At 39.9% G+C, this 18,391-nt stretch overlaps 1 protein-coding gene across 1 annotated transcript in view; it reads left to right on the forward strand.

Moving 5' to 3' along the window:
• The window catches only part of hydin (HYDIN axonemal central pair apparatus protein), a 338,453-nt gene that overhangs the window by 73,324 nt on the left and 246,738 nt on the right, over positions 1 to 18,391 (forward strand). Inside the window, exons 16-20 of the mRNA XM_060923930.1 lie at positions 3,422 to 3,586; positions 3,765 to 3,917; positions 11,102 to 11,340; positions 14,815 to 15,091; positions 15,922 to 16,065. Coding sequence (XP_060779913.1) covers positions 3,422 to 3,586; positions 3,765 to 3,917; positions 11,102 to 11,340; positions 14,815 to 15,091; positions 15,922 to 16,065 — 978 coding nt within the window. The remainder of the gene's footprint in view (positions 1 to 3,421; positions 3,587 to 3,764; positions 3,918 to 11,101; positions 11,341 to 14,814; positions 15,092 to 15,921; positions 16,066 to 18,391) is intronic.

Consider the following 18,391-nt stretch of genomic DNA (forward strand, 5'->3'; position numbering starts at 1 on the left):
GAGAAAGCTAAAAGTTATTACACACAAATACCATTTAGAACAGCTGATAAAAGGCCCTACCAGAATCACAAAATGTTCACGTACACAACTTGATCTTTTTTTCTCTAACAAACCTGAAAGGATAACTAAAACTTATAATCTGATCACTGGCTTGTCTGACCACAATTTAACCCTGGTGGCAAGGAAACTAACTAAAAAAAGATTTAAGAGCTATACTTTAGCTTCACGGCAAACAATTGTTAACTGTATACTTAAAAGTAAACAGGAAACATTTGATAATGAGATAAAGTCTGAAAATCTGGAACATAGTTGTCAATTATTTACATCTAAAATCAACACTGTCAGAGATAAACACACTGTTAAAATCAAGAGAAAAAATAAAAACCAGGTTAACCTGCCTTGGTTTAATGAAAATCTCTGGCAACTGATGAAGAGTAGAGACACTGCCTTAAAAAAGGCCATTAAAACCAAAAGAGACACAGATATACTGGTTTACAAAGGCCTAAGGAACAAAGTCATAAACAAACTAAGATTAGCCAAGTCGCACTCCTTTCTCCAACTTATGAATGATGCTAAAGGCAACAGCAGCGAAATTTGGAAAAGCATCAACAGTTTATTAAGGAAAGCTCAACACCACATTGAGGATATCCAGCTCACAGTTCAGGGCCAGATGATAGACGACAATGCAAAAATTGCCTCCATTTTTAATTCTTTTTTTATAGACTCTGTTCAGGAACTAGGAAATAATTTTAAACCTAGGGAACAATTCACAGACCTGAATGCTGTGGGACAGGGTTTCCACCTAGCCACAGTCACTGAAGAGGAAGTAAAGAAAGTGATTTGCTCCCTAAAAAATTCAAAAAGCAAAGATGCTTCCCATCAGGACACAGTGTTTATCAAAAAACACTCAACCACTCTAATCCCCTCTGTTACTCATTTGGTAAATCTCTCAATCACTCACAGTTTTTTTCCTTCACACTGGAAACAGGCCATTGTAACTCCAATTTACAAATCTGGTGATCGCCATATAGTTAGTAATTAAAGACCCATAAGCATCTTACCAGTAATCTCTAAAATTGCAGAGAAAGTAGTCATAAATCAACTTATAGACCACATAAACAGCTGTAACCCAGGTCTAGACTCAGCTCAATTTGGATTCAGAAAATATCACTCTACAGAAACAGCCATCCTCCATTTAACAGAGCAAATCAGACAAGGTTTGGACAAAGGTGGAGTTGTTGGAGCTGTGTTCTTAGACTTAAGTAAAGCCTTCGACACAGTTAATCATAATGTCCTCATGTCTAAACTTTCCAACTTTAACCTTTCCTCCAACACACTTGCATGGATATCATCATACCTATCCGATAGAAGGCAGTGTGTGAAAATTAAAGATGCACGCTCCAGCTACCTGAGGAGCACAATGGGTGTACCTCAAGGATCTGTGTTAGGCCCACTACTTTTCAGCTTATACATTAATGACCTCCCACAGTACTGTCATGACGTAGAAGTGCAGCTCTACGCTGATGACACTGTCTTATATGTACATGCAAAATCAGCCCAGCAAGCTGCAACTAAATTAACCAATGCCCTGGTTGGAGTTGCTAAGTGGCTCAACCGATCCTGCCTTACCCTGAATGTAAGCAAAACAAAAGGCATGTTCTTCTCCAAAACTAACCTAAACATCTCAGATGTAAACATCTGCATCAAAGGTGAACAGATTGAGACTGTCAGCGAATTTGAATATCTTGGTGTACTACTTGATCGAAACCTGAGTTTCAAAAAACACATCAAGAAGATGACAAAAACTATTAAATACAACTTGGCTACCTTCAGACAGATCAGATCCTCTCTATCCACAGAGGCTGCAAAAATATTTCTGCATGCTCTTATTTTCTCACACATCTCATACTGTATCACCTGCTGGGGGCAGGCTAGTCAAACAACAATCAGGCCCTTAGAATCATTGTAAAAACAGGCACTGAAAATATTTGACAAGAAGACACTTAGATACCACCACTGTGACATACTACATAGGCACAATTTCCTAACTTTTGATAATTTCAGATTTTTTTCAAATGTATGGCTTGGCTCCCACCTGTTTGCAAAAGTTTGTCTGTTACCGTGGCTCTGTAAGGTCCACTAGAATAGCTTCTGTACATAGCTGCACTGTACCCTTTTGCTATTCAGCATTTAGACAGGCAGCCTTTTCTGTTAAAGCTATCACACAATGGAACACCATTTCAGACAACTTAAAGGAACAGTCCACCGTATTTCCATAATGAAATATGCCCTTATCTGAATTGAGACGAGCTGCTCCGTACCTATCCGAGCTTTGCGCGACCTCCCAGTCAGTCAGACGCAGTCAGACGCGCTGTCACTCCTGTTAGCAATGTAGCTAGGCTCAGCATGGCCAATGGTATTTTTTGGGGCTGTAGTTAGATGCGACCAAACTCTTCCGCGTTTTTCCTGTTTACATAGGTTTATATGACCAGTGATATGAAACAAGTTCAGTTACACAAATTGAAACGTAGCGATTTTCTATGCTATGGAAAGTCAGCAGTATAATGACAGGCGTACTAACACCTTCTGCGCGCTTCGGCAGCGCATTGATACGGAGCTCAGATATCAATGCGCTGCCGAAGCGCGCAGAAGGTGTTAGTACCCCTGTCATTATAGTGCGGACTTTCCATAGCATAGAAAATCACTACGTTTCAATTTGTGTAACTGAACTTGTTTCATGTCACTGGTCATATAAACCTATGTAAACAGGAAAAACGCGGAAGAGTTTGGTCGCATCTAACTACAGCCCCAAAAAATACCGTTGGCCATGCTGAGCCTAGCTACATTACTAACAGGAGTGACAGCGCGTCTGACTGACTGGGAGGTCGCGCAAAGCTCGGATAGGTACGGAGCAGCTCGTCTCAATTCAGATAAGAGCATATTTCATTATGGAAATACGGTGGACTGTTCCTTTTAAAAAACTGTGACATGCTTGGTGACTTTAAAGCAAACATAAAAAAAAACACCTAAAACTCTCGCAACAATGTACCCACTAACTGTGTGTGTGTGTGTGTGTGTGTGTGTGTGCGCGCGCACGCGCGCGTGTGCGTGTATGCGTATCTGTGAGGGGTACTTCCTTATTGTATTGTCTTCGCTTGCTGAGTGACGTTTTATCTGGGGTTTTTTGTACTCTTTATGTCAGTACTTGCTGAGTAATATTTGATGTTTTATCTGTATTGTTTTTATTTGTATTCTTCATGTCAACACTTGCTGAGTGATTTTATCTGTGCCATTAAGTAGGGACTGCAGATGTAAATTAGCCTAAGGCTAACTCTGGTGCAATGCATCAAATGGCAACATTTATGTTTTTAATTGCACATGGTCCCTTTCAAATAAAATGAAAATGTCTGTGTATATGTAGGAGTATGAGGAGAATCCGTCTCTACTGTACTCTACTGCTTATCCACGAGGTGTGATTCAGCCATCTAGTACTGAGCAGATTCCTCTGGTTCTTCAGGCTAAAACAGTGGGCCAAGTGCAACTTACTGCTCTCATTGCAATTTTAGGCCAACAGGATCCTCCACTGGTGAGCGTGTGTGTATGTGAGCACATATGTATCAGACAGAGATACAGGCAAAGAGACTTGACCAGTGCATATTTTCATGCCTACTACAGTGTATATTATTTCAATATCACTACATATTGACTCAGCAGTAATTTTCAATTTCATTCAATGCCCCCTTCCTCCTTTCCATCTCCCACAGGAATTGCTCCTGTCCTGTATTGGCCAGGGTCCAGCTGTTTCCCTCTCTGCCACCGAGCTACACTTTGGCACCATCCCAGTGCTCACTGACATCCCAAGGACACTGCAGTTGTTCAACCAGTCCCCTATCCCGGCCTGTTTCTTGGCACAAATGGTGGGTCTAGCCCTATTTTAATCGTAGCCAAAGTGTGACAAGAAGTGACAGGTATACTTTCTCTTTATACTTGGCCATGCTTTTTTCCTACAATCCACATGCTAGTTAAATTTTACTCTTAATTAATTCTGAGCTTAATTGAGTGTATAATGAATTAGGTGATTGACTTGGCTTGGTGATTGGTTTGTTGGCTCTGGAGTTAATTAGCTCTCAGTGGCTGCACATTAAACACTGCCCTGTCATTCCTTTTCTATTAGACTAAACAGTTGTATCAGGCCACAGTCTGATGCAGAAGGAAGTAGTCTTCTTTATTGTCTGTTCTTTAAAAAAAAAGAAAAAGTGATATTTTTGAGGCTTAGTCCAATCGCCCAATAACCAACACTTGCTGGCCACTTTAATAGGAACACCGGTACCCCTACTCATTCATGCAATTATCCAATGATGTGGCAGCAGTGCAAAGGATAATATCATGCAGATACCGGTCAAGAACTTCAGTTACTGATGAGAACAAACGTGCAGAAAAATTTAATATCAGTGACTAAGACAGTGGTTTATTGTGAAACAAAAAAGCCTCCAGTGTGGGCATAAATGCCTTGTTGTTGAGCAAGGTCAGAATTGTTCAGAGTCACAAAGATCACATTTCCCCCCATTCTGATGCTTACATGTACTCTTAGGTTGTATCTAATTTTGAATGCATGTGGGCCACTGCACACATGTTGACATTAGGTGTCATCAGTGGTGGAATTTTTGCCATTCTTAAAGTTGCACCATTAAATAAATTCTCTGACCATATCTCTCCCTGTTGAACTGTATCTGACCCCTAATGAACTGTACATTGGTAAAGCAAGAGGCTTAATAAAGCTTTTTTTTCCCAGCTCCAATGAAGCACAGATTTTCCTAAATTATATTACAGGCCTTCAAAGATGTGGGCTTCCACCCAGGCAGAAGTGCGATAGTGTGTCAAGAGTATTTTTTTTTTAAATAATATCTGATTAATTTGTTTTTTATATGTTTGTGGAGGTGTCTTTAGTAATCCTTCATACTAAAGAAGTGTTTGGATTTTGGAACAACTAGACATTTATTTCAATTTTAAACCTCTCCAACGTGATGAAGTTCAAACAATCAGTGGTGTTAAACCTTGCTAATGCAACCCTGATCGGATTATTGAAATTTCAGCCCTCTTGCTTTTCATTTGGATTCTTATCTCAAGGGGAAACCATCCTGTTTTTGAACCAGTCCCCTATTGACTGACACTCTCTCTCTGCTCTGTGTGTGTGTGTAAGTGTAATAAAAGCTGAGACAGCGTCTATGACTCCCAGATGACACCTCTGTATTCTCGCATGGCTGAAACAATTTGTCTCCTTTGCTGAGTGCCATCATCACTGAAGAGAATGATGTGCTTGCCATTTTCCTCTGCTCCAAGGGCAATCTTTGCTGCTGTTTGTACCACTGATTTGATTGTACGACAGACTATTCCTTTTTGTTCTGGGAACTAAAGAGTTGGCAACAGACTTGAGGCTGTAAAACTGCCCACAATGTCTTGTAAGAGCATTCATTATTGTGTCGAGTCTGATTCAAACTGGAGTCCAGGGTGTAGGCTCTGGTTCTTAGTTTGGTTGTCCTCCATTCATCCTCCACATTGGCAGAGCTGAGTGCTAATATGATTCGGGAGAGTACATAGACTGTGAAAGTGTGTCTTGAAGGTCATTTGTAGAATTCTGGCTTACGCACAGCAACTTTAAAGAACTGGGGTGAATTTCTGCTGAAATAGCAATGTAATTGCACATGTACATTTCAAAAATAATGTTAACATTCAAATGCAGCTCTACATGCATTAATTTTAACTGAGCTTTCCTACTATTCTATAATAAAGTTTTAATTCATTTCATAACCATTTTACATGATAAATAGTTTAACCATATTAAGCGACAGGATCTATGAGCATCTCTAAAGGCTAATTTACAGCAGAACCGTTTGTGAGGCATTTTTCAGTTGCCTGTCTGACATCCACCTTTTGTTACAAATAGAATTGCATTGGATTCAATGCAGCAGTTTAGACTGCTAGTGCTTCAAACGCATATTATGTCCACAGAAACACAGTATAAGCTTTTTAAATGCTTCAGTTCTGTTTTTTAGTGCGCAAAGCCTGCTGTTGCATTCTCAAATCTTGAAAATCGCACTTCAGAAATGGAGGCAGTATAAACTGATAAATGCGTACGTTCACTTAAGTTTCACTCACATCTACATCACGCTTGCTGTATAAATTATTTTTAAGATTTGTGGTTTTACCTTAATATAGTTGAAAGTGTTATGTTGTAATTTGGGCTTTACTTACAGTTTTGTGACATGGTGGTGTAGGTGGTTAGCACTGTTGCCTCACAACAAGAAGGTTCTGGGTTAGAGCCCAGTGGCTGACAGGGGCCTTTCTGTGTGGAGTTTGCATGTTCTCCCCATGTCTGCGTGGGTTTCTTCCGGGTGCTCCATACGAAAAAGAACAGTAAAGAACTTCTAAGAATTTACCACTGTCTTAGTAGTAAATCATTATAAATATAAGGATAAATCCTTATAAGGATTTATAAATAAATATATATGCCATGTATGATTTACTCCTGAAAGTGGCCCATTTTGCATTTTCCTCATACAAATTCATTCATCTCATCTCATTATCTCTAGCCGCTTTATCCTTCTACAGGGTCGCAGGCAAGCTGGAGCCTATCCCAGCTGACTACGGGCGAAAGGCGGGGTACACCCCAGACAAGTCGCCAGGTCATCACAGGGCTGACACATAGACACAGACAACCATTCACACTCACACCTACGGTCAATTTAGAGTCACCAGTTAACCTAACCTGCATGTCTTTGGACTGTGGGGGAAACCGGAGCACCCGGAGGAAACCCACGCAGACACGGGGAGAACATGCAAACTCCACACAGAAAGGCCCTCGCCGGCCCCGGGGCTCGAACCCAGGACCTTCTTGCTGTGAGGCGACAGCGCTAACCACTACACCACCGTGCCGCCCCTCATACAAATTTTTTATGAAAATCTAGTATGTGGGGCGGCACGGTGGTGTAGTGGTTAGCGCTGTCGCCTCACAGCAAGAAGGTCCTGGGTTCGAGCCCCGGGGCCGGCGAGGGCCTTTCTGTGTGGAGTTTGCATGTTCTCCCTGTGTCCGCGTGGGTTTCCTCCGGGTGCTCCGGTTTCCCCCACAGTCCAAAGACATGCAGGTTAGGTTAACTGGTGACTCTAAATTGACCGTAGGTGTGAATGTGAGTGTGAATGGTTGTCTGTGTCTATGTGTCAGCCCTGTGATGACCTGGCGACTTGTCCAGGGTGTACCCCGCCTTTCGCCCGTAGTCAGCTGGGATAGGCTCCAGCTTGCCTGCGACCCTGTAGAAGGATAAAGCGGCTAGAGATAATGAATGAATGAATGAATCTAGTATGTATGAAGTGAACATTGTGCATGGTTTTTACAGATAATGTGTATGATGAATTACACTGTCTTTGTATGCTTCATGTAATGTTTGTAGTTTTAAATTATATTTTACAGTTTAAAATGTATATGCCTTTTATATGTAAATCCAACACAAACATATGTGGATTTACATATAAAAGGCATGTACATTTTAAACTGTAAAATACAATTTAAAACTACAAACATTACATGAAGCATACAAAGACAGTGTAATTCATCATACACATTATCTGTAAAAACCATGCACAATGTTCACTTCATACATACTAGATTTTCATAAAAAATTTGTATGAGGAAAATGCAAAATGGGCCACTTTCAGGAGTAAATCATACATGGCATATATATTTATTTATAAATCCTTATAAGGATTTATCCTTATATTTATAAGGATTTACTACTAAGACAGTGGTAAACTCTTATAAGTTCTTTACTGTTCTTTTTCAGTTCAAAGACATGAACTGTGGTTAACATGGGATGGCCTTGGGCTGAAGTGCCCAAGAGTGGCGGCGCACATGTACACAGCGGCTTTGCTCTCCTATGATGAACTAAATTTCGTTGTACATTTGTGTAGTGATGGGCGGCACGGTGGTGTAGTGGTTAGCACTGTCGCCTCACAGCAAGAAGGTCCTGGGTTCGAACCCCGTGGCCGGCGAGGGCCTTTCTGTGTGGAGTTTGCATGTTCTCCCCGTGTCCGCGTGGGTTTCCTCCGGGTGCTCCGGTTTCCCCCACAGTCCAAAGACATGCAGGTTAGGTTAACTGGTGACTCTAAATTGACCGTAGGTGTGAGTGTGAATGGTTGTCTGTGTCTATGTGTCAGCCCTGTGATGACCTGGCGACTTGTCCAGGGTGTACCCCGCCTTTCGCCCGTAGTCAGCTGGGATAGGCTCCAGCTTGCCTGCGACCCTGTAGAACAGGATAAAGCGGCTACAGATAATGAGATGAGATGAGATGAGATTTGTGTAGTGACAATAAAGGTATTCTATTCTATTCTATTCTATTCTTCTACTGTTGTTGCACACTTGAATTAAGAGGAGTCAAAACTTAGTGTGGCTTTTGACTGTGTGTTTACTGATGCACATTTTGTCAACTCAAACTCTGCAAAATACAGACATAATGCAGTGTTACGCCACACGTTTCATACAGTCTCGTCTTGCTCGGCGCACCACATCACAATGAATGTGCCTAGCCGCATACTCCCCCTTGTGGCGGGACGGAGGAACAACCTCTCCCAACGCATTACATCTCCATATAAACCACAGGAGCACAGACCATCCTGTGAGCCACACAACTAAATGGAAGAACACAACTGTCTCAACATTATCACAAAATAATAATGAAGTAAATAAAATAAACGAGATAAATAAAATAATATGTAACGGTTGTAGCTTATTTTAACTCTTCTTGTAGGGGGGGGGTAGCTTATTTTAACTCTTTTAACTCTTCTTATCCTTACACTGTATATTCAACTTTGCACCGTGTTGCTATTATTGTATATAAAAATGAATGTGCCTAGAGAAGTACAACAGGAAGTATTACCTTCTGTGAACCAGTGCAGGGATATTTTTAACCCATTTTGAAAAACTGGCTTTGCATTACTGCTTAAACAAAGACTTAAAATTCCTGTCCCATTACAAAGCACTTTTGGGGATGCACACTATTATTAATGGTACTCCATTTCAAAGAAATAAGCTACATCACCCAACTACTAACTACATTCAACAGACTCAACTATTTTATCTGTAAAGAAACAAAGAACAATTCGGCTGTGAAATGAAAATCTGTTGTTGTGACACAGAATATTACACAATAAAGGGAATCAAAAGAATAAAAATAACAAAACTAAATAAAAACAAGCTGTTTTTGCCACCAAAATATCACTGCGTTGACTTGTCGGCTCAGTTTTGCGAAGATTTAATTTGATTGGATATTTAAGCAGCAACCTAGCCATTTTTGAAAGGGTTCTGTCTGCACCTATGGTCATGAAAATACTGAGAATATATACAGTAAATCAGAACTCTTATGATATTTTCTTGTTCCATGATTCTGAAAATACAGGCCTCTTTCTTAACATCCTGCAGGCATATGTATTCCACTTGAGAGGAATTTGTAACCAAAAAAGTTTGTAATTTAATATTTAATTAACAATATGTACTTCCACATGTACTTGAAATTAGTAGAAGCTCTATCTCTGCATTCGGTCTCGTTACCTTTCTGTTTCACCATGGTTGAATGGAACAAGAGACGTAGATGGGTTGTAATGAATGCAACTAGCTGCATGAGCCATGCAGAAAAAGATAAATAATATGCCATTAATGAGAATAACCCCCACACACCAGTCCTCCCTTACTTTGAAAATCCCAATTAAAACCTTATCCAGGAGATGTCACTCAATACACTACATTACTGATATTAAGCCTTTCAGCTAGTTTACAATGCTTTCAAGAGGAGAAAAAAATCAAGCTGGAGGGAGTGCTGTGTGTTGGTGCTGAGTAAAAAAAAAAAGAAAAATCTGCAGGGATAAAAATCAAAAGTGAATATGAAGCATCTTGCTTATGAAGTTATGCTCTGTCAAAATACCTCACTGTAGGTGCTAGGGTCCCATAGTTATTAAAACACAAGCAGAACACTTATTAATTGCATTACACTGCCTGCATGCTTCCTCAATCTGATAGATTAGCCTTGTCTGTCTACAAATTCCCTCTTCCTCTCATGCTATCCTCTTCTACTCCTTGCAGCCATTATCCTGAGATCATCCTTAGATTAATGGTCGATGGCAGGAGAACACAGACATACACATATACACATTCTGGTTCATTCTGAAGTGATCATGACTATACCCTACTCTGTCTAAAAATTTCACCCTTGAGAGTAAGAATTCTGAAGGGCATAACTCTGAACATCCGTTTCAAATTACTTCATTATTATTTTTCAAAGCCAGAAATGGAGTTTTACTGTTGCACAAACACTGACACTCATTTAAAATAAATAAATAAATAAATAAATAAACTCTTGTAATATAAAAATGAACAATATAATAAGCAGAGGAAACTTCCCTATGCAACCAGTCAGGTTTTGTAATTTTTATTGATATAAATAAATAATAATAAATAATAATAATAATAAAAAATATTTACTAAAATAAATAATAATTTTAGTTAAAGTTGTAAAATGGTACAAAGAATCTAAGGAGCAAAAGTGCCCATCAATTGTTCCCTTTGAAGATTGTCATTTTGAAGAGCTCATATACTTTTCATATACGTAAGCTTGGAACAACCCTACAAATGCTCATATACTTTTCATCACGTAAGCTTGGAACAACCCTACAAATGGCTGCCAGAGACAGTCCCTCTTTGAAGGGCCCTATGTAGGCTTCCACACTTCAGGATGGACCAAATCCATACATACAAGTAAACGAGTCCAAGGTGAAGCTAACTGCCTGTGGGCTTTATTGTTAGTAATCTGCCTTTATATTTAGGAAGGGAGTAGAGCTGAATTGGGATGTCTCAACAATATTTCTGATTAAAACTTGTTAGAATTCAGTTGGCCTGAAAATTAGAGCATGTGGTAGCAGTGAGTGGAAAACATGTATTCAATGTATTCTTTCATGCAATCTGCAGAAAAGAACACATGATACCACCTTTGAGGGTTTAAATAAACTTGGTTAAATATTTTATGTTATTTTATATTAACACACAATTGTTTGATGGCAGGCTAAGAGTAACACTCACTGGCGGGTGGAGCCAGCAGAAGGAGAGATCCCCCCACAGGGGCAGCTAGAACTGACACTGGTGGCCCATCTTGATGATGCGCTGCCCTTCCAGGACAAATTGCAGCTGGCCATCCATGGCAGCCAATCTCACACGGTAACCTTGTGGGCCACAGGGAAGGGCACCACCATCATCACTGACCGGCCCTTTGCTCCTCATTTGGACCTTGGAACCCATTTTAGGTACAGTGTAAAATGCAATCTATATTTGTTTAAAATTTTTAATAAAACCACTTAGTTGAATTATGGTTTGTGTTCATACTATTTGTTCAGCCCAATACCTATGTCACTTGAAGCTAGAATTCTATAATATTTTCTAATTTAATTCATAGCTCTTTTTAGAGGTTGCAAATCAAAGTAACATTCAGTGAACATATTTTATTTCCACAATAGTGTCTTTAGGGGTGTTGCTAGACATAAAGCTCTACTGAGGCAGAGGCCCCCCACCAATACCCTTTTTTTTTTTTTTTGAAAACTTGCTGCATATGAAAATGTACTATTGTAGGCTATGTGCTTAACCAGCTTCCATTCCTTTGCTCATTATTATTGCCACTGGTCAAGGTAAAAATGCAAAGATACATTCATGAATGTTTGAGAATATTTATTTAAATAAACATGAACCTCAACAAGTTTTACAAAGTAAAGCATATCTGTATGCAAATAATAGCAACCACAGATGCACAGAATGCGCGCCTTATATTTAGGGACAGAAAGTTGCCTACGTTAATGCACCTTGAAGTAGAAAAACATCCACTCTATTCCTGATATTGTCAATCTAAATTAACCATAGACTATTTTCAAGGTATACTATCTTGACTTTTAAGCTCATGGTCATTATAAAGGCTATCCATCTACATGCTATAATCATATCTATGGGTCTTTTGTTTGTTTGTTTGTTTGTTTGTTTGTTTGTTTTTTCAAGACAGTATAGGTGATGATAATATTTGCATATTTACATCAGGCTTTTCTATTAAAGAAAAACATTTTGCATTTATGAATTTTCCATGTTCTTGAATGTATGCCACTATAGGAAGCATTGCAACCAAAATATAATTTCATACTTATGTGGATTGTCTGGAATCTGGCAACATAAATATGATAGTGGGATAACATACTGTATGTCTGAGCAATAATTTGTAAAAATATAGCATTTACTGATATACAGTGGTGCTTGAAAGTTTGTGAACCCTTTAGAATTTTCTATATTTCTGCATAAATATGACCTAAAACATCATCAGATTTTCACACAAGTCCTAAAAGTAGATAAAGAAAACCCAGTTAAACAAATGAGACAAAAATATTATACTTGGTCATTTATTTATTAAGGAAAATGATCCAATATTACATATCTGTGAGTGGCAAAAGTATGTGAACCTCTAGGATTAGCAGTTAATTTGAAGGTGAAATTAGAGTCAGGTGTTTTCAATCAATGGGATGACAATCAGGTGTGAGTGGGCACCCTGTTTTATTTAAAGAACAGGGATCTATCAAAGTCTGATCTTCACAACACATGTTTGTGGAAGTGTATCATGGCACGAACAAAGGAGATTTCTGAAGACCTCAGAAAAAGCGTTGTTGATGCTCATCAGGCTGGAAAAGGTTACAAAACCATCTATAAAGAGTTTGGATTCCACCAATCCACAGTCAGACAGATTGTGTACAAATGGAGGACATTCAAGACCACTGTTACCCTCCCCAGGAGTGGTCGACCAACAAAGATCACTCCAAGAGCAAGGCATGTAATAGTTGGTGAGGTCACAAAGGACCCCAGGGTAACTTCTAAGCAACTGAAGGCCTCTCTCACATTGGCTAATGTTCATGAGTCCACCATCAGGAAAACACTGAACAACAATGGTGTGCATGGCAGGGTTGCAAGGAGAAAGCCACTGCTCTCCAAAAAGAACATTGCTGCTCGTCTGCAGTTTGCTAAAGATCATGTGGACAAGCCAGAAGGCTATTGGAAAAATGTTTTGTGGACGGATGAGACCAAAATAGAACTTTTTGGTTTAAATGAGAAGAGTTATGTTTGGAGAAAGGAAAACACTACATTCCAGCATAAGAACCTTATCCCATCTGTGAAACATGGTGGTGGTACTATCATGGTTTAGGCCTGTTTTGCTGCATCTGGGCCAGGATGACTTGGCATCATTGATGGAACAATGAATTCTGAATTATACCAGCGAATTCTAAAGGAAAATGTCAGGACATCTGTCCATGAACTGAATCTCAAGAGAAGGTGGGTCATGCAGCAAGACAACGACCCTAAGCACACAAGTCATTCTACCAAAGAATGGTTAAAGAAGAATAAAGTTAATGTTTTGGAATGGCCAAGTCAAAGTTCTGACCTTAATCCAATCGAAATGTTGTGGAAGGACCTGAAGCGAGCAGTTCATGTGAGGAAGCCCACCAACATCCCAGAGTTAAAGCTGTTCTGTACAGAGGAATGGGCTAAAATTCCTCCAAGCTGGTGTACAGGTCTGAACAACAGTTACTGGAAACGTTTAGTTGCAGTTATTGCTGCACAAGGGGGTCACACCAGATACTGAAAGCAAAGGCTCACATACTTTTGCCACTCACAGATATGTAATATTGGATCATTTTCCTCAATAAATAAATGACCAAGTATAATATTTTTGTCTCATTTGTTTAACTGGGTTCTCTTTATCTACTTTTAGGACTTGTGTGAAAATCTGATGATGTTTTAGGTCATATTTATACAGAAATATAGAAAATTCTAAAGGGTTCACAAACTTTCAAGCACCACTATACATTAGAATATCAGTTTTAAGTTAGAGACAAATTGGTGCTGTAATTTGTTATTGCTGTAATTTCAAAACTAGATTATTTCAGAAAGGCAAAAGGCACAGATAAATACTTTATACCATTCGAAACGGTAGGGACTGCTGTTTATTTTGATGCATAGTTTGTCATGTAAAGTCAGGAGTTAGTGAGGTATTGCGCTGACAAGAACGGGTGTGGAGATGGACACAGAGCTGTATGCAGAATATGATTAAATTTGATGTGAATTCATTGATGTTAATTTTATCATAAACCATTCATCACAGCAACTAGTGGGTAGCACTGTTAGGAAGCTCAAGTTGTGTGGTTTCACGTGATATATGTATGTTAATTGTTTGATGAGTATTCCGCCAGTCATTTAATTGAGACGAATGGGTGCAATTTAGATGCATCGGTCGTATATGGTTATTCCGCAGTGCCAAAGACAGTACTATTTCTGAAATGTGATCAGGAAATTTTACTGGGGCACAGCAGATATATACTGGGGCACGTGCCCCAGTAAAATGGGTCTGGTGACGCCGATGAGAGTCTTTAAATTCTGTTCTTAAGATATGTATTCATGTCCTGTATGAGTTAGCATTAAGTTTTGTGCATGACATAGGACATAATTTTCTTCAGCATGCTTGCCTACATATATGGTGCCCTTCAAATAAAATTAAAATGGTTTTACATGTGTCAGACTTCACTTAAATTTTGGCAAACAAGTACACAAGGATGTACAGTAAGGTAGGGAGATCAGTAGTGCTGAATCAGCATTAGCACTTAGGATAAATTGTCATTTTACATCAGTGTTTCAGAAAAAGACTTCTGCTCAACTAACATACATTTGGAATATACCTTTCTGTTTCTACTATGTAGCTCAGGTCCATGCCAGTATCACTTTAGGATCATCAACAGAGGTCAGCGATTTCACAAGCTTTTCTGGACCACTGAAGGCTTTCCCTGCTTCCGGCGCAGAGGCCTGCCAACCACAAAACACCAACCACTCACTATCTCCAGGGACAGCAAAGCCAGGAGTCCACTGGCACCTTCAACTTTGGGTGCTCCTGTCTTCTCCCTGACACCCACACGGTTGGAGCTTGGTCCAGGTCACTCAGCTGAAATGCTGCTGGAGGGCTCCTGTGATACACCCAAAGTAAAGCAAATGTTTTGTCTTACTATATACCATAACACATTCTGAATGGTTGAAGTGTACTTAAAGCCCCAAACAGGATTTACTTTAACTGTTTTTGCCCCAAACAGGATTTACTTTAACTGTTTTTTCCCCTACTGAAACAACATAGATTTTTCAAAACAAATACTCACAACTAAGTCCATCCTATATTTTTTTCTTAGTTAATCAATTCTAATTGTCCCCAAATGCTGCTCAGTTCTTAAGTTGTAAATGGATGTGTATATATATATATATATATATATATATATATATATATATATATATATGCAGACATATATTTCTTTTTAGGTAGAGGGATTGCCTGCATTTATTGGTCATTGGTATACTGTGGGTTTGTTGTGTACTTGGTTATGCAAAACTCTGCTCTGTTTTTGAAAGATGTAGCAAGATGCACCAAAGCATATCACATTTATTGCATTTCCTGATACATATACAGTATATTACTTACTAAATTATGTCAAAAATGCACAGAGCTGCACCAAGCAATGTATCACCTTCCTTCTCAGGCACTTTTGCCCTGAGCCTCTATTGATTGAATAGGTAGCAACAAAGGAGGGAAGGTGAAGAGCAGAGATAAACCCAGTCTGCTTATGGCACATTATCAGTAAGCTGGGGCTCAGACCTAACAGAACATGGCTGTATTTCAGATCAGTACTGCCAGGCTTGTCTAAGAATATGAATAAGGTGAATATGAATAAGGGGTATATCTCACAGCTTTGGCTTTGAACATGAGAAGTTTGAAGGGGTGTGTGTGTGTGTGTGTGTGTGTGTGTGTGTGTGTGTGTGTGTAGGTGGTCAGAGAAAGGCTTGTATGCCATGCCATCGTGGGAAATCAGAGTGGGAAGGAGTGTATCATGACAGTGGATATCACATGTCAATTCATTGCTCCAGTCTTGAATATCTCCCCTCAGCAGCTCAACTTCTGTGTAGCAAAGGTTTGTGTGCTCAGTCTTGTTTGTGTTACTGACTGAAACCTGTGTACTCATAAAACATTGTCCTTTAATATTCTATAATGTGAATCTTTTTCATTCAACTAGCATTATGGCATCAAAATAAGGCCACATTTAGCAATACGCAGAACCCAATATTGTCTCAGAGCATCTACACAGCATGCCACTTAAAGGTGCCCATCCACCAAAAATGTTTAATACTGGCTCTTTTTGAAATACCATAGTTCACTCCGAGTTGCATATGTATGCTGCATGTGAAAATGTAATTCTACTCCCATTCCCTGTATTAGCTTATGAAAGAAAATAGTCGGGGCGGCACGGTTGTGTAGTGGTTAGTGCTGTTGCCTCACAGCAAGAAGGTCCAGGTTTGAGCCCCGTGGCCGGCAAGGGCCTTTCTGTGCGGAGTTTGCATGTTCTCCCCGTGTCCGCGTGGGTTTCCTCCGGGTGCTCCGGTTTCCCCCCACAGTCCAAAGACATGCAGGTTAGGTTAACTGGTGACTCTAAATTGACCGTAGGTGTGAATGTGAGTGTGAATGGTTGTCTGTGTCTATGTGTCAGCCCTGTGATGACCTGGCGACTTGTCCAGGGTGTACCCCGCCTTTCGCCCATAGTCAGCTGGGATAGGTTCCAGCTTGCCTCCGACCCTGTAGAACAGGATAAAGTGGCTACAGATAATGAGATGAGATGAGATGAGAAAATAGTCGGAAAAATGGGTGAATCTGAAAAAGCCCTATGAACTTACGTCACTTCGAAAATTAGTATTCATGGCCTCGCCCACCTTGGCTTGCGACCACCCACGGGAAGAAAGTTCGGATTTAAAGGAACAGTCCACCGTACTTCCATAATGATATCTGAATTGAGACGAGCTGCTCTGTACCTCTCCGAGCTTTGCACGACTTCCCAGTCAGTCAGACGCAGTCAGACGTGCTGTCACTCCTGTTAGCAATGTAGCTAGGCTCAGCATGGCCAATGGTATTTTTTGAGGCTGTAGTTAGATGCGACCAAACTCTTCCGCGTTTTTCCTGTTTAGACAGGTTTATATGACCAGTGATATGAAAAAAGTTCAGTTACACAAATTGAAATGTAGCGATTTTCTATGCTATGGAAAGTCCGCACTATAATGACAGGTGTACTAACACCTTCTGCGCGCTTCGGCAGCGCATTGATACGGAGCTCAGATATCAATGCGCTGCCAAAGCGCGCAGAAGGTGTTAGTACGCCTGTCATTATAGTGCGGACTTTCCATAGCATAGAAAATTGCTACGTTTCAATTTGTGTAACTGAACTTGTTTCATATCACTGGTCATATAAACCTATGTAAACAGGAAAAACGCGGAAGAGTTTGGTCGCATCTAACTACAGCCCCAAAAAATACCGTTGGCCATGCTGAGCCTAGCTACATTGCTAACAGGAGTGACAGCGCGTCTGACTACGTCTGACTGACTGGGAGGTCGCGCAAAGCTCGGATAGGTACGGAGCAGCTCGTCTCAATTCAGTTAAGAGCATATTTCATTATGGAAGTACGGTGGACTGTTCCTTTAAGCGCGAGGAGAGATAGCAGAGCCCATCTCGTCAGTAGCTAATGAAGAGGACCTAACAGCAAGTTGAAAACATGTCTGAACAAGTTTGTGCCTGTGTTATTTGTGGCAGTAACACATCAACATTGCATTTCTTGCCCAAGATAGAAGAGGTGAAGAAGAAATGGTTGGAATTTATCTTTTTAACACCACCAGCGAAGTATAATGCAATGTTAGTACTGTGTTCTGATCATTTCAACCACAGTGACTTTTCAAACTTCGGTGCCTTCAGTAGTGATTTTGCTTCGAGGTTGTTTTTAATAGCTGGATCTGTAGTCAAGACAATTGACCACCAGCTCACAAGCTGTAAGTAAAACATGAACTTTTTGTTCGAAGGTTTTTGTTACAAAATAACATGTTCATATTCTCCACGTTAGCATGCATGACATGGTCACAAGCTAGGCAGGGATGAGAGTTTTCCGCTTTTCGGCGGATTTCCGCTTTTTCTGAGTAAAAAACAACCTTTTTATATTATGCCAAATCCGTTGAGAATTTTTTTTTATTAATTTCAGGGGGTTGGGGTATGTTCCTTCATGCTGTTCAAACTTTATTAACTACAACGATGTTTACACATTATTTGTACGTCGCCATCTTTAGTCTCGTTTAAATCTCATTGAATGTGATGTAAAATTCATGTTATCTACATCATTATTGGTCAAAACATCGATGTCGAGACCATAATAGCCAATCAAAACAGTTTTTACAAAGACACCTACATCCGCCTGTTCTGACCC

The sequence above is a fragment of the Neoarius graeffei genome, chromosome 6 (assembly GCF_027579695.1).
Source record: "Neoarius graeffei isolate fNeoGra1 chromosome 6, fNeoGra1.pri, whole genome shotgun sequence".
NCBI lineage: Eukaryota > Metazoa > Chordata > Actinopteri > Siluriformes > Ariidae > Neoarius > Neoarius graeffei.